The following is a 20,169-nucleotide window of genomic DNA, read 5'->3' as shown; positions in this document are numbered from 1 at the left end:
AACTATCGAAGATTTCAAGGAGTAGCTATGTAAATAAATACCCTCCCGTTGGCTATGTCTTCACAGCAAAAAAAGGTGTGTTTTTATGCTGAAATTGCTATCTTGCAGTAAAACCCCAATGGAGACAAAGCATGGGTAGTTCTGACCTCGATGTAACTGCTCAAGTTCAGTCCCCAAGTCCCTCTGGGAGTTACCTCAAGCAGCTACACTGAAGCAAAACCTGCCTGTGCCCTGTCTCCACTAGGGTGCTACATTGAAATGGTTACATCAGTGTAAAAATTACATTTTTGTGCGGGGGGGGGTTGCACTGAAGACACTTACTTAGCAAAGCACTTAAACATCTCTAGTCCATCTATCCCTGTGCAAGAAAGAATTGCCGTAAATAGGACGTAAGGACATGGTTAAGTGCTTTAGTTAATGGGGGCCAAAGGCCCCAATACTACAGTGTTCCAAGTGCCAAAGCAAGGGAGTTGAGGGAGCTCAGCACCAAACCGAAGTGAGTCCCCAGAGCTTAAGTGTCCACAACAGTTACCAATGGAGTCATGCAGTGGTGTAACAAAGAAGGAAATTGAGTTTTGATATTAAATTAACCAAGGGGGGAAAGAAGGGATGGCTTCTCTTGGGACATTTTTAAGTGTTAGTTTATGGATTTTTATTTTACTTCTCACTGGTTTTGGTTAGGAGACCTTGCTTTTACATACAATTCACTAGCTGTCTGGGAGGGTCTAGGCACTGAGGTATAGTGGTAGTGCATGTTGCTCAGTGTAAAATGTACGGCTTTCATGCACTAATCAACACTCCACTTCTTCTGAGGACAAAGCTGGGGAGTTTCAGCTTGGGAACACAAGTCCCAAGAGTGAGATTCTGGTGTGATATCTTCAAGCAAACAGAATTACAGGTAAGTAATTACTTTTTTTTTTTTTTCTGGATGTCTAATTTGGCCACAGTTAGTGAGCATGATTCTAATGCAGCAACCCTTCTTTGGTCACATCTAGCACGGAATGCAAGAGTTGGTGGCTTTGTAAGCCAGTTTTTCATACAAACCAGTGTTAGGAAGTCTAGACCTCTTATTTGCACATAAATTAGCTACTTGGTCATGAAAGCAACAGCCAATATATGCAAAGTTTTATATTCTTCTATAGTTTATAAAATTAGCTGGAAATAAATAAAATTCCTCTCTAATATTTGGAGAAGAGGACCAGGAGTCAGTATTCCTGGGTTCTCGTTTCAACTCTGTCACTGGTTTCATTCTGTAAATGAGCCTCAGTGTTGCTATCTGCAAAGTGGGTATAAATTTGCTTAGCTACCTTACAGGGGGATTACGAGGTTTAAATAACATGGTAAAGTGCTTTAAATATGCGGCAATGTTTCTAGGGTGAAAGGAGCTATTCAAGTACTATAACATTTAATTTGGCAATTAGTATTATTTGACTGCATCCATTAATAAATCTTCTAACTGGGATCCTTCTCAAATCCATTCATCTCTACCTAATCTTTTTAGAAAACAAGCCAGCAGTGACAGGTGCTAATTTCCCTTCTTGCACCCCTCCTCTGCCGGCTCCTCCAAATATTATTTTCATTTTCTAAACTCACAGTCATGTAGTGTATCTACGTTTATATAGGCATCAATGGGGGTCTCTCCTCCTCCAGTGTAAGCTTTAACTGCCAGTGCATATGTTGTTTCTGGCATCAGGTGTTTCACCACGTATCTCTTTTCTTCTGGGTTTTCTATAGTGTATTTACATAGGACTGAACCATCTATAATCAAAGGAGATGTTACAAACCATTACTCTCAATTGTTTTTTAATATGCATTGCCTTTCAGGAAGGGGGATATGCTTTAGCTCAGTGGTTCTCAGATTTATTTGATTGCGTCCCCGTTCTTTGTGTCTGTAGTCCTTTACGTCCTCCCAGCTCCCGCCACACAAATACACATGCTGCTGCCCAGCTCTGAAGGCAGAGCAGAGAGTGGCAGCTGCTGGCCAGGCGCACAGCTCTGAAGGCAGCGCTGCCGCGAGCAGCAGCAGAGAAGTAAGGGTGGCACATTGCTCCCTGGAAGCCTCCCAGCTTGAAGGCAGAGCGGCTTCTCATACCCCCACAGAATACATTCCTTTGAGAATCCCTGCTCTAACTCATTACTGCTGGGTTGGGTGGCGCCTCTTCTGATTGGACTGGAGATAGCAGCAGCAGCAGCATGTCTCAAAGAGCCAATCCAATAGGGGACCAGCCACCAACTTCCTGTCAGAAGTCTCTGCTTCTGCCAAGCTACGAGCTCTGTTTCCACTTCCACAATTCACTTACCTTTTGCTAGTAGCTTTTCAGCACATTTTGTTTTCTTGGTCTGCCTCTGTCCCTTTCTTCTCTCTGCACCCTCCATCCCCCACCCCGCAACACCTTACTGATAGCTGAGAGGCAGAAATGCGTTCAGTACAAGGGACACAGAGAAACCAGGGCTAGCAATCTGTTCCCATTTCAAGTGTTTCTTAGCCACATCCTTCATCCTTCCCAGCCTCGGCACCGGTTCTGCCTGAGATAACCCCCCTGCCCCAGCCCCAATCAGTACCTCAGATGGGGAGGTGGTTGGGCTTTGCTCTTACACCCTTCCTGGGTGGGAATATTTGCAAGTATGCACAGTTACAGTAGTGCCAACTGTTCCACAGTTAATCTTATTCTGACAGGATGTTGGTGGGCAGGCCCCTGACAGCCCAGGCTCACACAGACACGCAGCTCTACCTGACACCAGTTCCCTCAGAAGAGGGGAATGGACCTACTGGTGGTGAATCAGGACACGGTCCATGTTGGAGAAGAGAAATCAACAGGTAAGAAGAAACAATTTTTTTTGCATTTAGTGGGAGGGTCTGAGAATTTGGCTGCACTGAAATTTTGTCATCTCGAGTAGAGTTCAATGTGGGACAGGAAAATCAGAGACGATATGCCAAGTAGTTCCGTGCTGCAAATGCTTAACACAGTCCCCAGGTCAGCTTCACCACTAGACGAACAGGCTGTGTAGAGCAGATCTACGCACATCTTCATTTAATGGAATAAATGGGGAATTTTCACAGAACCACAACCCTAAAGCTATGAAAACATCAGCACACAAATCGGACCCAACTACCTCTAAAAAATCCCCACTGTCATAATAAAACTGACAGCAGCTTCTTTGTCTATCTTCCAAAAAGAGAATGAGTGGGAATTTTGAAAACTCTGCCAGAGCTCAGTTCATCAGAGATGGAAACTCAGTGCCGCACACGAAGCTGATACTGCAGCCATTCCACCTGTGAAGTGCACTCTGAAGTCAATGGAAGCTCCCTGCATAATGGCCTACAAAATGGGGCCCTAAATAATCCCCCGGATATTGGTAGAGTCATGCTTCTGTCAATTAAAAGCACTCTACACTCAGTCCTTGGAGAGATGGCAACAGTTACCTCACGTTAGAGGTCAACATCATTCCATTTATTCCCCAGTGTGTTTATCTGCCTAACATGTACGTGTGAGGAACTTTTCAGGAGGCTCCAATTTATTGATCTCCTGAGCAAAAAATCTGCAGCTTTTCACACATTTCAGCATGTGATGGATTGATGGGCGTACAGCTTTCTGGGTTCAAAGAATCAATTACCTGAAAGAGCATGTTTTGCGGATCCCTTCAAACTGCATTCTTCTTCCATGGTTTTCACATAAACATGATAACCTCTTATGAATCCAGGCTGTGACTCATTTACGGGATAAGAATCCCAAGTTACGGTCACAGTGTGGGAAGTCATCTCAGCTATTTCCCCTTGAGGGTTAAGTCTAGGAGCTGGAAGGAAGGAAATTGACAAACATGTTTGATTTCTAGAAAGTTTATCTCCCCACTTGGCATTGCTCCTGAATTCCCATCTGTTGCCTCTTGTTAAATTTGCGTTGTTTATAAACTGAACATCACGGATTTTCAAATAAAAACTGAACTAAGCCTGTTCTTCCTTAAAGCCTCCTGGTACCACAGAACATCTGTGGACCCATCTACGTCATGCATAGAAACAACTGTTTAATCATAGTTATTGCTAATGTAGTTATAGCTCAGTTTTCCTGACTGGTGTGGACTCTTGTTTTCCTGACATCTGTACTAACCAAACTGCCTCATAGCCGTCACCAGAGGCCATTTTGTAGTGTTTTATTAAATATATGCAATGGGAATGGTATGTCAAACATTGCTTGTAGTTAGTGCAAGGAGGCAGAGAAAAGACAGTACAGCTACAGAACTCCACTCTATTTTCATGAGCCCCATTTAGCAAATATGTACACATGTAAAATATTTTCAGCTTACCCAGTTCTTTGGTGTACCCAACCTTCTTCCCCAGGAAAAAATCTTCATTAGCTAGAGATCCATAAACCCTGAAGTTGTATCTGACCCCAGGCATGAAAGAAGCTAGAAAATAATAAAGCCGTTTTTAAAAAATTAAGCTTCAGTAGTTTTAGGTAACAAAACGGAACCACATTTGATTTATATGGAGCTCTATAATTCATTAAAAATCCTGATCTTGCACCACTGAAGTTGCCAAAAGGAGGCCCTAGAAAACACAGTTCTTACTTAGTGCTGGTAAGACAACTGGAGGTGTTAAAACCGAATCCCAGCTAACTCTAGTAATGTTGACCACCTGTTTGTGGTGTTTGATCAAAATAGTAAACAAAACAATACCACAGATGGTCCTGATGGACAAACACCTGTCAGCAATGGTCTTTACTTGGTCCTGCCTCAGTGCAGGGGGCTGGACTTTATGACCTCTCAAGGTCCTTGCCCAACCCTACCTGTCTATGATTCTGTGAAAGAAAAAACTGACACACTGGGCAGTTGTTAGACTTTAATAATTGAGTTCCCAGAATCTGTTTCCTAAAATTCAGGTGCATGCCACCCAATGCCCTAACAAAGAGTTGCAGCATAAACATCTTAATGAAGAATTGTTCTGCTTTCACCTGAGTTGATAAAACAACTGGAGGTGTTGAAATCGAATCTCTTCCACTGAAAGTCACAATGCTGGGACCTCGGAAAGTTGCACCAATCGACAATGTATCCATCAAATGCATTTGTGGCCTTCCAAGAAATATAAATGCCATCAACTGTGCCATTAACTCTTTCTTCTTCAAGGTCAGTGCGATCAACCTTTTCTTCAGCACCTTGGAAAGAATGGACTAAAGCACTTCACAAAATAGTATATTTATCATCTATCTATAATATATATGTTTTCTAGCAGGAAGACCTATACTTTAGGTCTAATTAAGATTGGTAGAATTACAATGCTAGTATTGCCATTACTGTACCTGATGACTGGATACCGGTAAAACTGCAGATTTTGTCTTTTCAATAATGTTTCATCATTACGAAATACTCGCCCCCAATAAGGGAAGGACCCTGAAAGTTGATCCCTACCACTAAGAGGCTAATCACTCAAATACCTTGTAGTTGGTTAACTGCATTAAAATTTGTAACATCAGGAACTGAACTGCAGGCTCACAAAACTGGAGCCTGAAATAATAGGTCACTAGACCCTGATTCTGCAATGAGTTCTATGTGAGTGGGATCCTTGAATCCATATGCAAATGCAGGATAGAGGACCTTGTTGGTTAAACCTATATGTATTTTGCTCACTTTCCCCATGAATGTACCATATTATATTTGTGAAAAAACCCAGGTGGGTAGAGAATGGGGAATATATAAAGATACATATACTGCTATTATCTTACAGACTAAGTGACCTCCATTGATAGAAGGAAGTAGTTTTCAAACACATCAGTGGCAAACAGTCATTTTAATTCCAAGACTAGATTAATTATTCCATGATGATAAATAAAATATTACTGACTGTAAAATAACTATACAAGATAAGCGCCCACAAAAGTTATTTTAATTGGACTGAAGATACACAAACCATTATCTGTCGCTCGGGAGATGATCATCACTGAAGGAAGTGAAAAATTAATATTGTTCCTTGCTACCACGCTGATTTTGTAGGAATGGTTATCGATGGAAATTGTTGTACTGTTTTGTAATGCAGAAATGGAGATGTGTTCAGGCTCAGAGGCTTTCTTTAACTTTTCCCAGGTTATCTCAAATGAAATATCTCCACCATTAGCTCTGAAGTCTGGTAATGGCTGGGGAAAAAATGGAAAATATTTCAAGATCTATTTAATCTGCAGCTAAATTTACACTACTACAAATTGTATTTGGCATGATTCTTATAGTAGAAGCTTTTAAGGGTACAAAGGATACTGTACTTGTGATATTCTGTTTTACAGAAAAAAGAAAATTGGTTTTCACTTGATGGATGACATTAAACAAATGACAGAATTATTTCTACTTAACCCGTAAGTATATAGAAATATTTTTTTAAATGACTGGGAGTTTTGAAATAAGGCAACCTGAAGGTTTTGTGTATGTTGTTTCCTATTTGTGCTCACTGAATGGACAATTTTAAAAAAGTAGGCTTTGCATTCACTTTCTAAAAAATCATTTTGGCACCCAAACTATATTTTCTTGGGGAGAAATGCGGGTTCCACTAAAAGAAAAAAAAAGCAACATATGGTCCAAATCCACGGCTTGAACAAAAATCCAGACTCTCTCAGCACCAGTGTAAGCAGTGTGATGATTATGGTTTCCATTGTCACAAGAGCCGCACATCATAATGGAAAACTAAAATGAGAGAGAAATCTTGCACCCTGCCAGGAAAAATACCCCCAATACTGTGCCGATCATTTCTGTAAACTTTCTTAACCATTTCTGTGCCCAGACTCACCTTCCAGAATAAGGTCACATTCCGTCCTCCCAAAACTGGGGTAACTTCTCTCCAGACATCAAGTTTCCCTGAGGGAGCTGTGATCAATCACATAAAACAAAGCTGTTGTATATTGGGAAGGGTGAACTGTCCAAACCTTTGCTAATATTTGTTAAGGAGACCATCCCACCTGCAACTCAGCTAGACCCCAAAACTCACCGACCCTGTGCCTCCATACCAAAAACTGGAGCTCCCTTGAAACTACAAAAACTACTCCTGGCTCATTCCGTGCCAAGCCCCACTTCCCCTCCCTCCCCAACACACATGGATGTTCCCACCACTAAATGATGCCTCCACACCCAAAACGCACAGCAACTACTATGCCCATTCAGTGGTCCAGCTGCACCCACTTCATATCTCACCAATTCTGATTCATCTGGTGCATTCTGGGCTCTATCAAGCACCAGAACTTCAGATTTAAAGCGGTGGAGACATAGGAGGTTGATAGATTCCAGACAAACAGAACCTTTTAAAGATGTGGTATGCCAACAGTCAGGGGAGGTATAAGAAGAGGAGGTTACAGGGAGGAGGGAGCCAAGGCAGAGGTACCATTGAAGATATGCTGGGAGTTGCAGAGGGAAGAAGAAGAGCCGGCCAGCACATCTCACTGATCAGGGAAAAAAGTGATGGGATTGAGTTTGGCACAAGGTTCAGATAATGCACCTGGAGTTCTGAAACCTTATCTGGTTTCACCCGAAGCTCGAGTTTCACCGATCAGTTTGTTCTGTGCCCATGTATGCGCATATTTTAAAATGGTATTGACCCAATACCTGCAGCTCTTAAGCTTGCAGCCCCATACACCAAAAACAACGAGCTTTCTGGTATTTCCAGACATCAGTCTGGCAGATGGCGAACAGCAACTTGAAGAGCAAGTTTCAGCCGCAAACCCCTCCCTCCCCCCCACCCCATTTCCCAATGGACTGAACTCACCTGCTTCATTTGTTCTGACTCTGAGGGTTTTGCTCCATTCACTCCATTTCCAGAAGTGGCTAGCTGCACCACAGCGCATTCTAAAGGCGTAATTGGTGAAAGGCTGCAAGCCACTTAGGGTGAGGTGTGGATATGAATTTGACTGAACAGGTGAACTATTGTGCTGCAAAAGCAAAGGAGAAATGTGACGTAGTTCGGGTTCAGACATCTTTCATGAGAAAGAGGTTTTTGGCTGAGATTCGGGAAGTCATTCTGTCCCCTACTTCAACCAACAGCACGTTTATTACATCTGCCTTGTCAAGTTTGACCCAATGCAGAAAATTATGTGGAAACATGCTGGAAAAGTCAGAGTAGGTCCAAATATATGGACATATGGGAGGCGCACAGAGAGCTCTATTAACCCCTTTGGCCAATGCTGTTGACAGGATCCCTTCTTGTTGGTCTGCCAAAATTGCTACTTAATTTTTTATCTATGTAGGTTGAAAAAGGTGTAATTAGTGAGCCTATTTCTCCCACTTCTGCCTGTGGTGCTTCTGTTGTTGTCCATATGCCCCCTTCTTTTATCATATATTTAAAATATCTAAAACTTAAATTTAAAATATTTAAAACATGGACCTCTTTACTAGGATCAGGTAAATAGGATGCTGTTCTGGACACGTACATACCATTGGGATATTAGCATACACATGTTCCACATTGGACCCTCCCTTTGGGAGTTCCCACAACTTGCTACCATCCTCAAAAGGATTAGGATGAACTCTGCCCAAGATAAAGTGGGTATGTCGTAGGGACCCCATGTTTTGTATAGTCCCCTCCTCTGAACGATCATCTGTGATGATCTCCCGCAGCTGGCACACTTGAGGCAGAACATCCACTGGGAGGTCTCCCGGGAGGCCTGTCCATCTACACTTCCTACAAAAGTGGAGCACTCCTGCTTGTGCTTTACTTTGAGAAGCAAGGTGGGTGAGGTAATATTTTTTTATTGGACCAACTTCTCTTCGGTGAGAGAGACAAGCTTTCAAGCTTTACCTGTCCTTTAATACTCTGGAGATGAGCTGCCCCTGTGTGGACTGGACCACAGGGAAACCTAGATCAACTTGTGAAGAACAGGCGAGCTGAACACTCACTAAAGTATGTGGAACAAGGTTATGGACTCTGCTGCAACCTTCCTCCCCCTCCAGGAGGCTATATGTTCACACAGGTCTTTATGGACATCAGCTATACTACATGCTGTAGCTGCACAGACACCAAGCTGTAATTCAGGACGTTCTGCCCCCTACACATCAGCCTCTACCACTGGAACTGAAGCTGAAATCTCCATTAGCTCCAGTAATATTAGAGCTTATAAGGCCTCCTGCCAGTACATGGTAGCAAGCTCTTACACACTGCAGCAAGTCTAGCATTCTATCCAATAGAGGGCAGTAATGTATATGCAGACAAGTCTGCATAATACATCTGGGAAGTCTAAATGCCAACTGCAACAGTTCTTTGGTCACAGTGACATCACAGTCATCAGCAGTACTCTGATGGAGTTGACTCTGACATAGCCTGATGGTTTTCAGCTCCTCAAGCTTTCACATGGCCAAGCCTGAGCAATTTATTTTCCTTCCTAAGCCTTCTGCATTCTCTCCTTTCACCATTGCTATTCACACAGCCATTTTTTCCTGTGTCTCAGGCTCACAAGCTAGAGGGCATCTATGATTCCTTCCTTTCCTGCTCCTCATCCAACCAGGTTGTCACTAAATCTTGTTGCTATTTCCTCCACAACATTTTAAAAACACTTGTCCATGGCCCGATTCCCTTCCCACCACCGAGACACATGCACCTTCCTCACCTGAAGCCTTGATTATTGCTTCTCCCAAGATTTCCAGTGACTGGAAAGTGAAAGTTCAAATTGGAAACAAATGCCCATTTTTAAGTGAAGGTTATTAACAACTGGGACAGCTTGCCCGCTGATGTCTTTCTACAAGTTTTGTTCTTGTTTAACCATATTGGGCTAGATGCAGAAATCATTGGGTGAAATTCTATGGCCTGTGTTATGCACAAGGTCAGACTAGATGACAACAGCGGTCCATTTTGACTTTAAATATCTATTAATTATGTAACTGCTACGATTCTCTTCCTCACCTGATCAGACCACATCACTCACTACTAAAGTCTCTCCATTGGCTCTGTCCCAACCTAGCTCTTGAATTTCATCTCTCATCAGATCTCTTTTGCTGCTCCTACAGAGACTCAATAATTTGTATGTTCTCAGTGGCCTTTGCAGTGGTGGTGTAGTCATGTTGGTGGCAGGATATGAGACAAACAAGGCAGGGGAGATAACATCTATTGGTGGTGTGATACTCTGATTATCTTCTCTAGACATGAGGAAGAGCTCTGTGAAGCCTGAAAATTTGTCCCTTCTACCAACAGAAGTTGATCTAATAAAATACATGACCTCACCCACCTTGCCTCTCACAATAGCTTTGTCTTTCAGCTGGTCTCCACCAACACTGACAGCCTCAAAGATCTGAACATTTCTCCTAGAATGTGATTCAATCACACATATTTGTGCACGTTTGGCATTCCACCTACTAAGGGCCAGTGATTCACCCACCCACTACCGATGGCATTAAAAACTATGAAACAAATATACTATACTCCATACCCCAAAACCCCAGTTGCTTGTTTAGACTGAAACTTAAGTTTCTTACCAGTTCCACTTGCCCACTTGGGTGGCGATTTTCAATCTGACATAGCAGCTTAATTGCTTTGTACTTGGGCTGCATACGCCAGTATAAACTGACTTCTGTGGCTTTCATATGTTCCACAGAAAGGTCAGAGGGGGGATATGGATGAACTGCCAAAGGGAAAGATAAGTTAGATTCTGAAAAACTTGAATTCAAGAACTTTCAAAATGTCTTCATTGAGCAATGAAAGTGAATACGAGGCTTAGTCTAGGATTTCCTCATTACATCTCTCCCAGTGGGATTCCAGGCAGAGAGAGATATGTATTAGTAAAAATAAGTGATGCTTTTAGAAATTGAGTCTTTTATTGTTTATCTACTTCTCTAGTGGGGCTCTGCATCCCAGAAGTAGTTCACTGGACTTGGAGCCAAAGACCTGCAGTTCTATTCACCACTCTTCTATTGACTGAATGTGAGCAGATCAATTAAACTTTCTGTGGCTCAGCTTCTGCATCCAAAAAAAGGGCCTACTTCTATTCATCTTCCCTTGTTAAAGTCCTTTGTGCTCAGATGATATGTGCTCTATAAGTAGTATTAGGCTAGATGGTGTCCAAATCTGACCCTTGAATGCTTCCATTATTGATACTGCAGAGCTACAAATATGGGGTGTAAATTTTGTTTTGCTTTATTTGCTAATGTTTTTTAAATCCGCAAAAAATCTACAGCAAATATCTGTAGCAATAGAGAAATGGCAGGACTTGCCTAAAAAGACTGGTTAGAAGAGCGCTCAAGCTTTATGCCATCAGAAAGAGACATCTAGTATTGTTACAAGAAGCACCCACAATTCCTAGAACTGAAAGCAGTTGGAGAAAGAAACTCATTTTCTTGTGTTTTCAGTGTGTTTCCTTTATGCATTTGAAAGCATTTTGTGTACAGTTAATTTTTCTGCTTCACTTATGGTAAATTGCTCTTCTTGTCTCATGCACTAGCAGGTTGGTACTCCTGTCATCCACTGCTCCTGGGGGGCATGTGCCCTCTCCCTCAGGCTCTGTAATAATGCGTTTACCACTCAAATGCCAATCATTATGACGAAATCATTCATTCTAGTGCCAAAATTATGTCCACCCCACACAAATTTGGTGTCCTCTCCCTTTTGTTTTTGAAGATTTACATCATAGAATCATAGACTATCAGGGTTGGAAGGGACCTCAGGAGGTCATCTAGTCCAACCCCCTGCTCAAAGCAGGACCAATCCCCAATTTTTGCCCTAGATCCCTAAATGGCCCCCTCAAGGATTGAACTCACAACCATGGGTTTAACAGGCCAATGCTCAAACCACTGAGCTATCCCTCCCTCCAGAAACGTGCAATTGTGAAACTGTGGTGTCTATGACAAAGTTCTCTACGACAAAGGAATGATCCCACAGCACTTCGTTTCCTGAGTGGCTCCTTTTTTTGTGCCTCTCATTTAGGCCCTTTGTTGCACATCACTCCCCACATTTGGACATTTGGCAGATTCTGAGGCCACAAAAGGGATCATTTTGATCACTTAGCTCTCAACCTGGAGATCGGACTGTGTTCATCAGTAACAGCAGTTGCAAAACTGAAACTGAAGAGGGAGCAGACAAGTGTGGGCACAAAGAAGATGGGAATCAGGGCAAGCTGGGAAGGAAAAAACATTTATCTTTAAATCTGAGAGGTTTTCAGACAATACTGCCCCATAGAGAAATAGGACGGGCGGCCCCAGAATGTTTCATGGTGGTGATCTTGAGCCTACCGAAAAGACCCTTCAAAACATCAACAAGGAGCAGAAAAACCCTTACCTCTGTGAGCTACATCAATGACAAAATTAGCACTTCTCTTTCCAAGAGGGTTTTGGGCAGTCAGTGTTAGGTTGTATATCATCTGCTGGTCTATAGCCCAAGAACAATGGATGGGTTCTAGATAATGTGCTGTTTCTTGGTAGCAAAATGTTTTTTGGGAAAACCTTTCAAGAGAGAGGAAAAAGTCATTGGTTTATTTTTCTTTGGTTTAAAATCATAGATGCTGCAGAAGCGCAATAATGGATTCAGAAACTGTGATGCCTACCTAGAACAGAACTAAAACTTAAATAAAAATACAGTTGTTGTATGTGCATAATACTCTATCAACAAATGTAACAAATAGTAATTTCTATTATATTTTAAAAGAACTGTCGTATAAAGGACGGTACCCAGGAATGGTTTATTTGAAAAGCAAAAGGCTTTCAGAAGTTGGTAAGCAACTGTGGCTGATTATCTAATGAGGTTGTTTGGGTGATCTAATACTTCTATCTTGTTTCATGGGCTGACTGTTCATGCCACTCAGTATTCTGCAGGAGATCTGTGGGGATAGAGAATTGGATGAATTCCCCATGTTCTTGCTGTTGACCACAGAAAACTTCCGTGGGAGTTAAATGCTAAAATTCTGACCAATTCAGTTGCAAAATGGCCTTGTGCAAGACGGTTCAGTACAGCCCATAAATATTTTCAGTACTGTTGGCTTTTCAGCAGAGGTTAAGCTGTTATACTGAATGGATTGAACTCACATGCACAAAGTTACTCATTTCTATAGCTGTTTGTAGGATCCAGGCCATAGAACACTGATGCTTTTCAGACTGTCCAACAACTGTGTGAGTGGGGGGGGGGGGGCACGGCATAGGCATAGTTTGACTGCTATTTTGTGGGGGAGGTACGACATGCACACTGAAGCCAGTTCCCCTGGTTCACTGGCTCTTTCCCCCACCTGGAGTGATACCTAGGCTGCCAGTGCTGGGGGGGAGAAGGACCGGCTTAATGGGGGAGCACCATCTGCTGCATGTGACCCTGGGTGCCCCCACATGCCTCGCCTCTGTTTGGGGGGAAATGCTGCCCAAACTACACCTATGGGGAGGGTGGGTATGGGATGTGGGGGGGAAAGGGGCTGGGATGAGTTTGTGCAAGTAAATGTGTGTAGTCTCTAAACAAAAATTAATTAGCAATGCCTAATCTTAGGCAGGGCTAGAAGTGAGAAAATTAGTGTGGCTCATTCTGAGAACAGATCTGGGCTTCTGGGCTGTCTCTGACAACCACAAGGTGGTGGGAACAGAATGAGCCATCCAGCCCTTTTGACAACAAAACAGTGAGTAACGGAGAATATATTTCGAGAACTCACTTTGACACTCAAAAAGCTTTGACAAAGGCTCTCACAAGAAACTATTAAAGAAAATTAGTCAGTCCTGGTTAAAGAGGTAATTTATTAGTGTGATGGATCAGAAACTGGTGAGGAGACAAAACGAAGAGTGAGGCTAGTTGGTCAGTTTTCAACATGAGAAAGTGTTAATGGTGGGTACTCCAAAGTCCTGGGCTGTTAAACCTTTGTTGTTTGAATGTATTGCTTAATGATCTGGAAAAGGGTGCAACTTCTTATAGCATACAGAGAAAAATACTTTAATAGATTGTAAATAATAGATTCCAAGGGCAGAAGGGACCATTAGATCATCTCGTCTGACCTCCTGTATAGTACAGACCATAGAACTAATTTAGTCAGTTGAGAAAACTTACCTTTCAAACAAGTGGTATTTTGTTGAATGAGCCCCATAAAGATAGGTATTTTTTCCTGGATTCCAAGTACAAGTTAATGTCCGAATGTCCCGAGTGTCACAGGAAAGATCTTCAGGCTCATAAGGTGGTTCTTGTAATTAAAACCAAGGAGAAGATCAACATGACAAACTAACGATTAACATGTACAAAGCCTGGTTGACTACAGACATTATTATTTCAATTGCACTCATACAAAGACAGCCTCAGAGAAGAAAGCAGACTAAAATGTACTGTACTCTGAAAGATCACTGCACTCCAAACATGTTATTTATGTAAAATAAAGATCTATCCAATGTGTAGGGTGTCACCCAACTTAAAACTTATGTCTATACTTGGAGGGGAAACATTTTATGCTATGGTAGTATTATGCATATTCAGGCTGAATTCTTAGGTGACTGTTTGACCACAAGAAGAGCTGTGTAAGCTCGAAATCTCTCTCTCTCTCTCCAATCTTGTTCAATAAAAGATCCTCACCCAGCTTGTCTGTGGTTGTTAATTCAGAGTTGTTGTAGCTGCGTCAGTCCCAGGATATTAGAGAGACAAGGTGAGGTATCATCTTTTACTGGACCAACTTCTGTTGGTGAGAAAGACCAGCTTTCGAGCTTAGCCTCAGACCTGAAGAAGAGCTCTGTGTATGTCTACACTACAGCAGATGCAGCACCAAGAGAGCTCTCTCCTGTCGGCTTAACTCCTGCTTTAGCGAGAGGCGATAGCTATGTCTGACAAAGTGCTGACCACACCGGAGTTTAGATCAGTATAACTTTCTTCACTCAGGTGTGGATTATTTACACCCCTGAGAGATGTAACTTTTACCGAAGTAATTTGTAGTGGAAACATAGCCTGGGAAATGTATTCAGAATGTCACAGGGAAATACAAAGTAGAACAGATTGTTTAGCATAAGTAGTTAACACACATCTCAAGGGACTGTTCAAGGTAAAGTGGCCTGTTAACACCCCTCCAGCTAGGGAAGGAAGACAGCTGCAGGGGGAAAAGGAGGGGTTGTTAATGGGTTGTAGATTGCTGTAATAAGCCATAAATCCAGTGTCTTTATTCAGTCCATGATTTTTAGTATCTACCAAAGTTATTAATTTAAGCTCCCTGGTTTATCTGTTTGCTAAAGCATTAATAGGTTTTGGGATTCATCCATGAACCTCTTTTAGTCAAAATCTACTTGCACTCTTTAAACTTGAAAACAAACCTTTCTTCTCTGGAATGTGTAATGTAAGGACATGCTGTTGGAGCCAGTTCCTCAGCTGGTGTAAATAGGCATAGCTCCACTGAGGCCACCAGACCAATGCCAATTTATAGCTGCTCAGAACCGACCCCTTGAACTTTACAAGTGATTTTTGTAGAGCGCAATTCCTCCCACGTGCATCAGCAACAGAAAAAGAGACCCAAAGCAAAGTGTGTACTTACTGCCCACAAAGAGAAGCGTTGCACTGTACTTTTTGTTTTCTTTACCAGAGATTTTACAAAAGACAGGAATGCCAGGCACTTCTGCATGCAACACCTTCTTCATAGTAATCACCATGTTTCGCTGGCTGATGTTTGAATCTGGGTAATAATAATCAGTGTAATTAAACAAAAGATACTCAATTCTGTTATCTTTGCCTCCAATGCAGCAAAAAGTGACATTTGAACCTTCCTCTACAACTTTATCTTCTGGGAAGATGTATGGTGTGTTGTCATCTGAAGTATCTAGGCCTGCAAGATACAAAAGAATAAATCTTTTAATTTGAATGTTCTTTCTTTATGCTGTGGAGTCTCTTGTGAACAGTCTACCCCATGACTAGATAGCTGAGAAAGCACTAGGGACAAGTTTTCCAAAGGGTGTTCAAGATAGGTGATTGTGACTTTGAATGCATAACTGGGCATTTGCACACATCTAGTAATTGTACCTCAACTATCAACATGCAAACATCCATTTGTACACCCTCCTGTGATGTTCTCCCACTTCAGTCCTACTTAAACCCGTAAGATATAAAACTTAAGTGGTGCATGAGCCTTTGTACAGTGGTGAATTTCACCCCCTAGGACCTGATCCAGATCCCAGCGAAGTCAATGGAAAGACTCCCATTAACTTGGCATGCATCCGACGAAGTGGGTATTCATCCACGAAAGCTTATGCTCCAATACGTCTGTTAGTCTATAAGGTGCCACAGGACTCTTTGCCCCATTAACTTTAGTGAGCTTTACATCTGGCCTATAACACAGGATTTGTACATACGATTTTGCAAAGGCAAGCTGGGATGATAGGTGTGAACATTTCTTCCTTAATGACCAGGAAATGGTGTGTTTGATCCCTATCCAATGTTAATTCATAAATGGATCCCTTATGGCTTCAGTCTAACAAGCATAAAAAGATTTCATCCATTAAAAGGTGAGTTTGAAAAGCTTGTTATCTGCCAAGACCCAAGTTAAGGGCTCTGTGCTTCCCCTGCTACATTTGGTAACATTTCTAGTATCTAAATCCAAGTACAACCTGTGCAAACCTGAACCAGTGTGGATAACTAAACTTGGCAGATAAAAAGCTTTTCAAACTCACCTTTTAATGGACGAAATCTTTTTATTCTTGTTAGACTGAAGCCATAAGGGATCCATTTATGAATTAACATTGGACAGGGATCAAACACACCATTTCCTGGTCATTAAGGAAGAATTGTTTAGTGATCCTTTCAAAACACATTTTTAAAAATCATCTAAGTTCACCAGAAACGATGCTGTTCCAGTCAATCTGAAAGAGCTAACCACTGCCTTGTATTCAGCCAATTTTTCCTGGGTTCTACGATTGCAGTTCACAGAAGTTCATTCAGAAGTGACGTAAGTAGTTGGTTTACTACTAGTGTTTCTTGTCCTTAATATTAATTACGATTGCCAGACACAAACCTGTGAGAAACTAGTTAAGGTTATACGTCTGTATCAAAACATAAAAAAAGAAAAAAACTTACTAGAGAGCTGTAGTTGAAATCCTAACCCCCAACCTCATCCCTTCCCCACCCCACACCCACACTAATTAAATGATAAAAATGTCTAGAAATTCTAAATTAAGATTACATTTTTTCAAAAATGTGGAAATATTGAAATACAGAGTTAAGGGGTGAAATCCTGGCCCTAGTGAAGCAAATGGGAGTTCTACCATTGACTGCCATGTGGCCAGGAGTTCACCAAGGGAGCCTAAACCATTGTGGATCTAAGTCCCAGAAGACTTATAATAGAAACCTTGTTATAACCTTAGCTACTGAGAGACTTCTGTGTATTCATATTAAACTAGTACATGAATGCAGAGCCAAATCAACAATCTTGCATTAGGAAAAAAGAAGCATAAAATATAAACTTCAGAGAAACATTAATAACTCTTGGTTCTCAGTATTAGTTTATATAAATACTACAGCCTGATGACAGTGAAGCAAGAATCACAAGTGGTTAATTTATGCCCCACATTCACAGAACACATGATGCTGTTACAAAGTTGAAATTGTTGAAGTGATTCTGCACTGAGTCCAAGAATAATTATGCAACAGCTTCCGAAGAGACATTGCCTTCCTAGAAGAGCCCTAATCAAGGGAACAAGTCAGACTTCAGTGGTAAGGATATTACAGCTTCCTTGTTTACTACAGCAGCATTGCCAAGGACAACACGGATATACAATGAAGTACGACTAAATTTATCCTCAAAGACTAAGGCCTTGTCTACACTGATACTTTACAGCGCTGCAACTTTCTTGCTCAGGGGTGTGAAAAAACACCCCCCTGAGCACTGCAAGTTTCAGCGCTGTAAAGTGCCAGTGTAGACAGTGCACCAGCGCTGGTAGCTACTCCCCTCGTGGAGCTGGTTTTTTTACGGTGCCACAACTATACAGCCATGTTAAAGCACTGCTGCAACAGTGCTTTAACGTTGCTAGTGAAGACATGCCCTCAGGCTGTCTCTACACTGCACTTTCGTCGTTAAATCTTTTCTTGCTCAAAGGTGTGAAAAAATTACTCCTCTGAGTGACAAAAGTTTTAACCATGAAAAGCGGCCGGTGTGGACAGCACTTCATCAGTGGAAGACGCTCTCCCACCAACAAAGCTACGGTTCCCCTCGTTGGGGGGTGGTTTTATTTATTTTATTTTATTTTATTTTTATATTTGGTATTTATTTTTTATTTTATTTTATTTTATTTTGAGCTCTCTCCTGGCGACAAAGAGTGGCTACCGCATACAACGGCTCGGCTGTAGCAGCACAGCAGTGCCGCTGTAAGGCACGCAGTGTAGACATAGCCTAAGAGATCCTGGAGTTGTACAACTCAATTGCCTTCTAGCCAGGTATAACATTTAATTTATATAACTTTACTGAAACGAAAATTGAACATATTTTAAATACATGATTTAATATAATCTGGATTAACAGCATTAAACGTTTCCTATAAAATAAAAACATCATATAGCATGCTAATTAACTAATTCAATACTTACATTTCTCATTTCCTTCAGTAGAAACCTTGAAATTAAGAATGCAGGTGAGAAATCTGCCATTCAATCAGATGCTGAAAACATAACACTCTCATCTCCTATAGTCTTTTGTTCTTTGATAATAAAAACCACACACTCAAAACATATAAAAGTCCATTTTAAATTTAACTCCATTTATTGTGATCAGAATCCTACTGACCTTATGCATGTGACTAGTCCCAGTGGACACAGGCTGCAAGACTGAGCCCTTTAGAGGAAATTCCAAGCACACAAGTTTGTTTTCTAAATAAAGTTAATGAGATCTATACTACTTTTCACAGTTTTAACTACTTTTATGCAATGATTGGTGTTAGTGAGCAGGCTGTCTCAGACTTTATACTTTGCAGTTGTACTGTAGTTTTCATCTGAGGATCTCAAAGTGCTATACAAAATGTAATCAATCCTCATTATCTCCTATAAGGAAAGTGAGCCTTGTTCTATCTATCCTACAGTTGGGTAAAGGGAAGCACGGGGAAGGTGAAGCAATTTGTCCAAGGTCACATAGCAAATCAGTGACAGAGCTAGGAAAAGAAGCAAGAGTTCCGGGTCTACCCAGCAGCTATCTTTCTTCTCTACTTTTATATAGTAATATTCCTATCTGTTGTTTTAATTTGCGGACTACAGTTTTTCTAATGAGATTAAACAATACTTGGAAGTTCTATCATTTTTCTAGGACATTAAAAACATTTTAAAAAATGCACTAAATGACACAATTGTTCAAACCTAGAGGAAACTAGGGTGATAAGTAATAGTTAATGTGAATTTGTCAAAAACAAATCATTCCAAACCAATCTAATTTCCTTCTTTGACAGGTTTATGACCTATTCAATAGCGGGGAAGCAATAGATACAATATATCAGGAAGGTTTTTGGCACAGTCCTACATGACATTATCATAAGCAAACTAGGGACGGTGGTCTAGATTAAATTACTATAAAGTGGGTGCACAACTGGCTGAAAAATTATACTCAAAGAGTAGTTCGAAATGGTGTGCTGTTAAGCTGGGAGGATGTATCAAGAGGGGTCCTGCAGAGATCTGTTCTGGGGCCAGTGCCATTTAGTATTTTCATTAATGATTTAGATAATGAAGTAGAGAGTATATTTACAAAATGTGCAGACGCACCAAGCTGGAAGGGGTTGCAAACACTTCGGAAGACAGGATTAGAATTCAAAATGAGCTTGATAAACTGAAGAATTGGTCTGAAATCAACAGGATGAAATTCCATAAAGACAAGTGTGAAATACTTCACTTAGGAAGAAAAGGATCTGGGGGTGATAGTGGATCACAAATTGAATACAAGGTGCCAATGTGACAGAGTGTCAAATGTAAGGCACAGGAGGTAACTGTCCCAGCACTGGTCAGTACTGTGTCCAGTTCTGGGCACTACATTTTCAGAAAGATGCGGACAAACTGAAGAGTGTCCAACAAAAAATGGAAAAAGGGCTGGAAAATGTATGAGGAAAAATTGAAAACTGAACATGTTTATTCGAGTGAAGAGAAGGCTGAGGGGAGACCTGATATCTGGTTTCAAATCTGTCATAAAGAGGACAGTGATCAATTGTTCTCCATATCCATTGAAGGAAGGACAAGAAGTAAACATTCTAGTTTGCAACAAGGAAGATTTAGGCTAGATATTAGGAAGAACTTTCTAACTATAAGGATGTTGTTGTTGTTCA

At 41.3% G+C, this 20,169-nt stretch overlaps 1 protein-coding gene and 1 long non-coding RNA gene across 9 annotated transcripts in view; one reads left to right on the top strand and one right to left on the bottom strand.

The window, feature by feature from the left end:
- The window catches only part of OSMR (oncostatin M receptor), a 65,517-nt gene that overhangs the window by 5,816 nt on the left and 39,532 nt on the right, over positions 1 to 20,169 (bottom strand). For all 8 annotated transcript variants that reach the window (XR_006291175.1, XR_006291174.1, XM_043547430.1 and 5 more), the window contains 11 exons: positions 15,420 to 15,707; positions 13,964 to 14,093; positions 12,227 to 12,390; positions 10,432 to 10,577; positions 7,736 to 7,898; positions 6,767 to 6,843; positions 5,903 to 6,125; positions 4,950 to 5,150; positions 4,303 to 4,404; positions 3,616 to 3,795; positions 1,594 to 1,758 (listed from right to left, as the gene is read on the bottom strand). Coding sequence is in view for 6 of the 8 variants with exons in the window: in XM_043547430.1 (XP_043403365.1) it covers positions 1,594 to 1,758; positions 3,616 to 3,795; positions 4,303 to 4,404; positions 4,950 to 5,150; positions 5,903 to 6,125; positions 6,767 to 6,843; positions 7,736 to 7,898; positions 10,432 to 10,577; positions 12,227 to 12,390; positions 13,964 to 14,093; positions 15,420 to 15,707 (1,839 nt within the window). In the remaining 2 variants the exon portion in view is untranslated. The remainder of the gene's footprint in view (positions 1 to 1,593; positions 1,759 to 3,615; positions 3,796 to 4,302; positions 4,405 to 4,949; positions 5,151 to 5,902; positions 6,126 to 6,766; positions 6,844 to 7,735; positions 7,899 to 10,431; positions 10,578 to 12,226; positions 12,391 to 13,963; positions 14,094 to 15,419; positions 15,708 to 20,169) is intronic.
- LOC119566641 lies at positions 414 to 11,611 on the top strand. Its single transcript, XR_005225929.2, has 4 exons — positions 414 to 898; positions 2,678 to 2,818; positions 6,270 to 6,338; positions 10,793 to 11,611. It is a non-coding gene; the product is annotated as an uncharacterized LOC119566641 (long non-coding RNA).

This window comes from Chelonia mydas, chromosome 5, assembly GCF_015237465.2.
Source record: "Chelonia mydas isolate rCheMyd1 chromosome 5, rCheMyd1.pri.v2, whole genome shotgun sequence".
NCBI classification, from domain to species: Eukaryota; Metazoa; Chordata; order Testudines; family Cheloniidae; genus Chelonia; species Chelonia mydas.
This window is presented reverse-complemented; position numbering and strand designations above follow the sequence as displayed.